Source organism: Podarcis erhardii (assembly GCF_964252035.2).
Source record: "Podarcis erhardii genome assembly, chromosome: 8".
NCBI lineage: Eukaryota > Metazoa > Chordata > Lepidosauria > Squamata > Lacertidae > Podarcis > Podarcis erhardii.
Window position 1 is genome coordinate 79240755 of NC_138499.1, and position 9459 is coordinate 79250213.

General features: G+C 45.0%; 1 protein-coding gene across 1 annotated transcript in view; it reads left to right on the forward strand.

Moving 5' to 3' along the window:
- The window catches only part of DNAH5 (dynein axonemal heavy chain 5), a gene marked incomplete at its 5' end in the record, with an annotated part of 188985 nt that extends 180297 nt beyond the window's left edge, over positions 1-8688 (forward strand). Inside the window, 2 exons of the mRNA XM_081873195.1 lie at positions 429-660; positions 6707-8688. Coding sequence (XP_081729321.1) covers positions 429-660; positions 6707-6858 — 384 coding nt within the window. The 3' untranslated portion in view covers positions 6859-8688. The remainder of the gene's footprint in view (positions 1-428; positions 661-6706) is intronic.
- Between the last annotated feature and the right edge of the window lie 771 nt (positions 8689-9459).

Below are 9459 nucleotides of genomic sequence, written 5' to 3' on the forward strand. Positions count from 1 at the left end.
AACTGAATTAACTCTTGGTCCCTCCAGGAAATACTCAAATTAGCTCGCTTTTTACTTCTGGGTTCTGTTAACTGCCTTTTCCGGATCAGACTTGACATGCCTTGCTTCTGGGTGGCAGGGCAATGAAACTGATAATCAGGTGTCAGTGTCCCTCTGAGCCTGTCAAGTTTCCCTTAGCTTGTAAGGCAGATAGAAATTTAATGAAATGTTTGAGTGTCTGTAAGGAATGTTGATGTGCAATGTGGGGAAAATGATTTATTAGGAGATGAACACCTTGACTAAGCCTCAGAGGGAAAAGAGAGGAATGTGTGAGCTACGGTAAATGGGACTTCACCTGGCCCTATTGATTGGTCTGAAGTTATGTAATGCCTTTGCCCGTTGAAATCTATGGTCCCACCTTTCAGCTCCTGCTGTGTTGCTTTTTACAGGAAATTACCCGAGCGAACAAGGGATGGGCACTTGACAGCGTAGTTCTGTGCAATGAGGTCACCAAGTGGATGAAGGATGACATCACAGCTCCTCCCTCTGAGGGCGTCTATGTCTATGGCCTCTATCTAGAAGGAGCAGGATGGGACAAAAGGAACATGAAACTAATAGAATCAAAGCCCAAGGTCCTCTTCGAACTGATGCCCGTGATAAGGATATATGCAGAAAACAACAGTAAGTGTTAAGTCGATACTGGTACATCAGAATATGGAAATCTTTAAATTTGTGGCAGTGTCTGCCCATTATCTCATAGCCGACAGATTTCATGGCATGGCTGAGCTGTCAATCAAATGATAGTGAGTTATGATGTCTTCCTCCAAGGACCAATTTAGATGCTTCCTCTCCTGAATGCAGGCAGCTGAAAAGTCTTATCTGACGTGCTGACTTATTAAGAAGTAGCCCTTACTACATATAGTATTGTCAAATTGTGTGTCAACTCTTTGCACCAGTGTATCCCTGGCATCAGTAGTGCTAGCATGCATGCATTATGGCCTCGCTCACAAAGGAACTAGGACATTGCTAAGAAGGGTGAGAGAATGGATTAATAATGCAACATCTTGCTCACGTTCAAGACCTGACCGGGATCTGTATACAATAAGCCAAGATCAGAACTGCAGTCAGAAGGGCTTACTGGGATCAAGCAGAAGAACCCTCTGCAGGGTTCTGTGAGCGTCCCTAGGTTGTTCTGGGTTCAGAACTAGTTATTCCTTCAAGATCGCCTTCCTTCCTGTGAACATAGGTCAGCTAAAATAAGAAAGCACATGCACTAAAAATAAAAATGGTAAGTCCCCCCTGGAAACAGGGAAGTGTGTGTGTGTGTGTGTGTGTGTGTGTGTGTGTGTGTGTGTAGCCTTTAGGTGCACATAAATGTATCTATCGAGCTCATAATTACATTTGAAATATCTTCTTCAGGGGCACTTGCAAGCACAAGCAACTGGAGTCGTTGGCCTTCATTTTTTTTTTGCAAAAGTTTCTGCAAAACCCACATCTTTTGTTCCAGATGGATTAATTATCATAATTGCCACCATCTGGTTCTGTGTTTATAATTAGTAATGCAGAAAAGGAACCCCTCTCCATTCATGAGCACAGAGCCCGTGCATATAGCCTAGGCTAGGCCTCCCGCTGGGTCTTCTATTTCACTCACAAGCTAAGGTCACTTGGTTATTTGTTTCATCCTGCCAAGAGGTAAGGATGTCTTCACCACATGTTAGGAACAAAATGCAGGGTAATTGGTCATCTTGGTTTGTACAGCAGGGGAAAAGGTCGTTCTTAAACCATTGTTTCAGTACTTTGGCCATGAATTCAAAAGGAGAGTCCGCTGTAGAGGAGGAAACAAATGTCATACTCCTTGAAACGATAGTCTTGCATGCCACTATCCTATCTATGTATCTATCTGTCTATGGATCTATCTATGCAAATTGTGTGGATTAGAGAACAATGGTGTTGTAGTCTCGTTGCTGAGCAACAGTGTGCAGAGCTCAGTGGAGTGGGAGACCAGCCCACCAGAAGGGTCTCTGGTTGGCAGAGTCCGCATCCAAAGTAAGTCCGGTCAGTCCAGTCCTAGGGTCAATCCACGTGGTCGGATGGTCTAGGGGTCAGGGAATCTGATGATCAAGGATCAAGATGAGCAGGAAGCAGCAAGTTAGGACCGGGAACTACAAGTGTTTCCAGCATCTGACTGCTGCTGGAAGCTCTGCTTAAGAAGGCTGAAGCCAGCTGGTTCTCATCAGCACCTTCTCTGTGTACTTGAAGGCTGATCAGCTGAGCCTTCTTACCCCTTCAGGATGTCATTCAGCAGGTGAAACTGACTCCTGGCCAATGACACTCTGTCGTTGTGGAATATACTATTGTGCACTGGTTGTGGATGCAACACTGCTTAGCCCTTCTGAAGTCTATGGACCTAAGCATTTACAAGGGACGTGGGTGGCACTGTGAGTTAAACCACAGAGCCTAGGACTTGCCGATCAGAAGGTCAGCGGTTCAAATCCCCGGGGACGGGGTGAGCTCCCATTGCTCGGTCCCTGCTCCTGCCAACCTAGCAGTTCGAAAGCACGTCAAAGTGCAAGTAGATAAATAGGTACCGCTCCAGTGGGAAGGTAAATGGCGTTTCCGTGCGCTGCTCTGGTTTGCCAGAAGCGGCTTAGTCATGCTGGTCACATGACCCAGAAGCTGTACACCGGCTCCCTCGGCCAATAAAGCGAGATGAGCGCCGAAACCCCAGAGTCGGCCACGACTGGACCTAATGGCAGCGGCGTAGCGTGGGTTGTCAGCACCCGGGGCAAGGAAAGTAATTTGCACCCACTAACCCGGGGCAAGGCAAGTAATTTACGCCCCTAACCCCTAACCTGCCGCAGCTGCCAGCTTCTTCTTGCTGCTGCCTGTGCTGGGGTATTTACGGTAAGGTAGCCACGGTGGCGGCGGCGGGTCCGTGTCAGGTGATCTGAGGCGAGTTGCCGCTGGCGCTGCCGCCCAAATGATGCCGCTTGCCCGGAGGAGGAGGAGGGCAGAGAGGCGAGGAAAATGCAACATGGCCCAGCAGCTGCAGCAGCAGCGGCAGCGGTGGGGCTGTGAGGAGGGGCTGCCTGGCGCGCCCTCCGCGGTGAGCGCTGAGAGCCGCTGCCTGCCAGACGCCTTCAGCCCGGATGCGCGCACAGCTTGTCGGTTCCGCAAGACATGGGGCTCTGCTACAGCCTGCGCCTGAGGCTCTTCGGCGACTCCGGAGTTGGCGAGCGCGCCCCCCCCCCCAGATGTTGCGCCCGGTGCAGCCGGCCCCCCCCTGCACCCCCACGCTACGCCACTGCCTAATGGTCAGGGGTCCCTTTACCTTTAAGCATTTACAACTGGGAATAAGATTGGACTATATGTTAGTGTGCCCTATTTTGTTTTTCCTGGAAGCCCTAGATCTTTCAACCAGAGCCAGGTGCTAAAGACAAATAGTTAGAATAAAAGAACAGGGTGTTTTTAACCTTACCAGCCTTTCTAAAAAAATATTCTACTCCAGGACTTCCCCAAGTTTTCTTTGCTTCAGCACCCTTGTTTCAGGGGATACAGCCACCTTCTTTGTTGCTGCCATTTCTAAACAACTGAGAATCAGAAAGTCTTGTCAGTCTCCTAGAGATCTGCCAGCAGATCCTGATCTATGTTCTGCCCACCAGCCCTGGTGTATTTATTTGTAAGTATATTTCCCCTGAATCCTGCATGTCCATTTTCAGGATTAAGACCAAGCGCAGATGGCAGAAGAAGTTTGCTTGGTGTGAGCAGAAGCACAAAAAGACCCTTGGTCTCAGTAGGCCAACAGAAGAGCCTCACGCTCCCTTCTCCTTTTGCCAACTGCAGGGGTGGGCTTGGTTGCCAAGACACTCTGGGCTGGAAGGAAAGGGGCCAAGTGATGCTTGGTCCAAGAAGGCTGATGCTCCTTTCCCCCTCTGCCAGATGCTGGGTGGCTTTCCTGGCAACGACTTGAAGTGTATTGGCCAATAAACAGGAAGTAGCTAATAAGCATGAATTTATGCATTGACTTTTGGGAGGCTAGATCAGCTTTATAAGCCATAATGGCACCCAGGGATAGGAAGTGAAGAGTAAAAAAACTTGTTAATGTGCTAAAGGAAAATCCAAAATATCAGAAGAGAGATGGGAACCATTATGCATTCTTTCATGGTTTAATTTAAATGATGATTATTATTATTATTTTAAAAAAAGAAGGAATGTCAATCTGCTTAAAATCAACTTTTCACTCTTGCAAGAATATATACTGGGGAGGCTACAAGTTGTAACCAGGTCGGCTGGAGCTAGTCTTGACAGCTAAATGTACGGAATTTGGATCTGCTTCAGCAAGCAAGTCAAAAGATTGAAAGAGCAACTTTAGAAGTGAAGAGAAGACCTCTGGGGTTCATGTAGGAAGGAAGCAGCTGTCAAAATGGATTGTGGGTTGGAGAGATGGACACCCAAAGCCCAGGCTGCTTGGCGTTGTAGAATTCAGCCTGTGCTGCTTGCCTGAAAACAGTCAGTTTGGTTTGAGAAATAAAACCAAACATGAAAGAAATATAAAAGCTGTGAAGGGCACAGTCTTGTGGGCTATTTTCCTACTTTGGGTTTTTGTCTTTTTAGTGCAGTCAACTCTATGGCTAAGGCTGTTTGCTTAATGGAGATTATTAGAGGTAAGCAAGCCTCTCAGGTATGAGTTGCAGCTATGTGAGGGGCTTGAATATTGCAAGACTCTTGTAGGGTCCCTCTCAGAAGTAGGAAGTGGGGTTTGCCCCCACCACAACCAAGTTTCCAAGTGCGGCATTATATATTTTCCTCATAAGAGTGAATAGCAGTCACTTGGGGGGGGGAATTAATATTGCTGACATATTGATAAATCTGCCCATGTCAGCATAAGATTGAGTCCCTGGATCTTATAATTCCTTGTTGCTTCCAGACTCTTCCTATTTTTGAGTGGGGGTCAATTCGATACCGGTAAATTTTGGTCATGCAGTTGTAGTTGCTTGCACAATGAGCCTGCTTCTCCCCAAAACTGGATTTTTTGGAGTAAGGAAGGTCAAGGGGAAATGCACTGGGATGCAGTGACATCTAATCTCCCCACAAACAAATCAGAACAAATGCTCATTAAATAGTCAGCATTGTCTAATCCCCTTGCAAACAAATCAGGATGGATGTGCAGTAAAGAGGCCACCTGGAAGCAAAGCAAACCTTTCCCTAAAGGGTTTGGTCACTGTCTTTGTTTCTAACTTCCTTAGTGCTGAAACCTGCAGTCAGAGACCAACAACTTGATCCAATGTAGAAGTGAACATGGGTGGCGCTGTGGTGTAAACCACTGAGCCTTGGGCTTGCCGAACAGAAGGGCGGCGGTTCAAATCCCCGCAATGGGGTGAGCTCCCGTTGTTCAGTCCCAACTCCTGCCAACCTAGCAGTCCGAAAGCAGGCAAAGTGCAAGTAGATAAATAGGTACCGCTCCGGCGGGAAGGTAAACGGCGTTTCCATGTGCTGCTCTGGTTTCACCAGAAGCGGCTTAGTCATGCTGGCCACATGACCCGGAAGCTGTCTGCGGACAAACACTGGCTCCCTTGGCCAGTAAATGAGTGCTGCAACCCCAGAGTCATTTGTTACTGGACTTTACTGTCAGGGGTCCTTTACCCACTGAAATGAGGTAACTCTGCATCAGATGAGTCTGAATGTTACCTGTTGGTTATAGGAAGGCATCTTCAGGACTTCAGAGAGGGGCATCTAACTACAGTTTGGAGTTCTGCTATAGACTTAAATTTAACTATTTGCTAAAAATTCCTTGGTTTGCAGTTTTAAAAGCAGTACTTTTAAAATAGTTTTGCTGCTGTGTGTTTCTGGAGAGGAATTTCATGCCATATTGGAAGAGATCTGCGTCGAAACTGCAACGCTTTCATTTTACACTTCTGTCTCTAACGTGCCTAGACACCATTTGCTTACAGTAGCTAGATAAAAGAAGGTGCCCATTGTGGCTTCTCAAAAGTAGTGTTGATGCCAACTCCCTTCAGACAATGTACGTGAGGTCTCTGACCTTCAATTTGTGGAGGGCTTTAAATATAGGAATGGTGATGTGCTATAGAAGGGGTGTAGGGTCATAAGTGGCACTGTGGTCTAAACCACTGAGCCTCTTGGGCTTGCCAATATGAAGGTCGGCGGTTCAAATCCCTGTGACGGGGTGAGCTCCCATTGCTCTGTCCCAGCTCCTGCTAACTTAGCAGTTCGAAAGCACACCAGCGCAAGTAGATAAATAGGTACCACTGTGGCGGGAAGGTAAATGGTATTTCTGTGCACTCTGGTTTCTGAGACAGTGTTCCGTTGCACCAAAAGTCATGCTGGCCACATGACCCAGAAAGCTGTATGTGGACAAATGTTGGCCGATAAAGCGAGATGAGCGCCGCAACCCCAGAGTCGGCCACGACTGGACCTAATGGTCAGGAGTCCCTTTACCTTTATAGAAGGGGTGGAGTTTGCAAATTTTCCTCTGCTCCCCCTTGTATGATTGTATTCCTGTAAGGGGAAAGAACAAGGAACTGATGTTAAATCTTGACACATCCAAGCCCAACGTTCTTGTTGCTGCATTTCGGTGGCAATTTTCTCTTTAAATTGGAAGTTCCAGATAGGACACCGATTTTAATTTCATATGGGTTTTTTCCTATAAGATGTTTGCTCTGTTCATAGCCCAATGACAATGAAGTGTTTTCTTCCTTCATCTCCCTAGCCTCGAGAGATCCACGCTTGTACTCTTGCCCAATCTACAAAAAACCAGTTCGGACAGATCTGAATTATATCGCCGCAGTGGACCTCCGGACTACCCAACCTCCTGAGCACTGGATATTGCGTGGAGTTGCCCTTCTGTGTGATGTCAAGTAATGTTAAGAGAACACCTGCATGTTCTTAAAGTGTTGCCCCCCACCCACCCAAGGCTTTTAGAACAGCCTTTTTTTTCTTCACATTCTTCATTTGAACATCCACATCACAAGGAAATAGCTAGGTGACTGGTCACAGGGTTGCTTGTTGCTTTTTAAATATCAATTATATCAAGAGTATTGCTCTATTCTTCTACTTTGACTTTCTTTCAAAGGTTAACAGGCTTTATCAAATTTCCCAGAACTAGAAAGCTCGCTGAATACATGCCCTCATTTATCTCTGAGGGACTTTTTGTGTGTGTCGCTGAAGTGTGCTTGTAAACATCAAGTTAAGTGACTAAGTATATACGCAGAGCAAGCTTTTTGTCACTGTGACCCTCTAGTGTGATAAATAAATGGCAATTTCTATAGAGGAAAAAAAATGGAGTGCCACTTTCCACATAAAATGTACCCCCCATACGCACAGCAGTTTAAACCGAACTCTTGGCATTGTCAAGGCTGGTTTGCGATGTTTCTTCAACTAACCCAGGTTTGGGAGTTCTTTCTGGAACACTTGAAATTCAATGGGCTGCAATTCAGATAGAGCTGCAGCTCTGTTGAAATCAATCAGGAGTTAAGTTATGCACAAACAGCCTCTGGATTATACCCACTCTCCCTGACATAATTATAGGGAATGGAGTCCTTAAGCAAAGTTCTGGATTGTTGTACCAGAATTACTGAAGGCCCCAAAATGGGGAAGGGGGACGCTACCACCATCTCTTTCTGTGCCATTTTATTTTCGTATCTTCACTCTTCATCATTCCTATCCTGTTCCCCTTTTCAAACCTTTCTCACTACTAGTGTAGTTAACATTTCATGTTTGGAGTCAGCTGAAGAGAAATGTAAATCATGCCAAGCAATTTGACTCTGTCACACTTCATGTCAAATCCTATTTCTCAGTTGTAAGCTACTGGGTGAGAGTGTCCAGAATTTGTTTCAAAGCGGCCTGGCTCAGTCTCAATGAAAGAAAAGTCCAAATCCCAAATGTGTTTTGATTATATTTTAAAACTTCCATGTATGTAAGCAGCCTGTGGATAGCAAGAAACTCATTAAAATTAATGTGCAGTGTTTTTGTTCATAGGCATCAAAATTCAAAACTTTTTTTATATGCTTCTTGTCTGTGGTTTTCCTATCTCGTTGCAGAATCAAATATTTGATAACCCTGAACTTTTTTAAAAAATCCAAGTGGCCAGCCCTCCATTTTTCAGTGGTTCAGTATATGAGTGGCATGCATTACTTTCTAGGTTCAACCCCCAACACTTCCAGTTAGAAATAGCCTTGGACTCACTTGGGAGATTGGGGACTCTCCTTCCTTGGAGGTTTTTAAGCAGAGGTTGGCTGGCCTTCTGCCATGGATGCTTTAGCTGAGATTCCTGCATTGCAGGGGGTTAGACTAGATGACCCTTGGGGTCCCTTCCAGCCCTGTGATTCTGTGACTACAAAATGCCTCTGCCTTAAACCTTTGAGTGTTTAAGACCAGTCAATAGATAATATTGGTCAGATAGACCAGTGGTCTGACTTAATATATAAGACACCTTACATATTCAGGGTAAAGCTCTGAAATGCATGGATATTGTTCAAATGTCCAGGAGCTAAACTGAGACAAGGCACGGCTGATACATGACATTTCACTGCCCTCCAGACTCCATTCTCCCATAGCAACTGTTCAGTGATCTTCTTAATCCAAATACCTATATAAAAAACCCTAGTCTTCCCTCTCTTGCTTTAGCTGTTCCCCTATATGCAAATTCTTTCATGATTTGAACTTTTGAAACTGAATAAATATTGCAAAACACTTTGTGGAAATGTGCCTAATTGATTCAGAGTGAGTTGCTGTGTTATCTTGGCATAGAGCTTCACCTTCCTGAGGGTGAAGAATTATTGGTTCTTTTGTATTGATTAGTGATCTTTAAAGACATTGACAATGGAGAGCAGCGTAAGTTAGTCACACTTTGTACATGGATTCACTTGACACAGGACTCTGCTGGCAAAAGAAATTCTGAATGAGGACTGAAATTGAGGCAGATATAGCATAGTGCACTCATCATTGTAAGGGGTGCTGCAGTGGTTAGCGGATATTTTCGCATCCAGAAAATATTTGCAGGTAGTAGGATGAAAGTGACTTGCATATATCACCGGAGAACATCAAGAGCTAGAGCGACCAAACAGAGGAAACACTGCTTTGTATATGAACACAAATACACAATCACGAATTTGTAGGAATCTAACATTTCCATTTATGATTATGCGCAAAAGAGAAGTCTTTACTTTTACAAAAAATGAACGCTGAAATCTGTTTTCGAACCACTGATTGTAATTGGCGTGTTGATAAGTGATTGACATTGTAGAATGCCATTTGTGTGCTTGTGGAAAGCATTTAAATACAAAGTCAAATTTATTAATATTGGAACACATTCGAAGAAGAATGTGAACAGTTTTTTGTTTATTCCAGCAGTATGGGATGTTGCAGATTGCACTGGCAAATCTGCTTTGATGGTACCAGACGAGAGCAAGTCCTTTTTAGAAAGTTTCTATTGCCTCTTTGTTATTTAGGTAGGCAGATAAG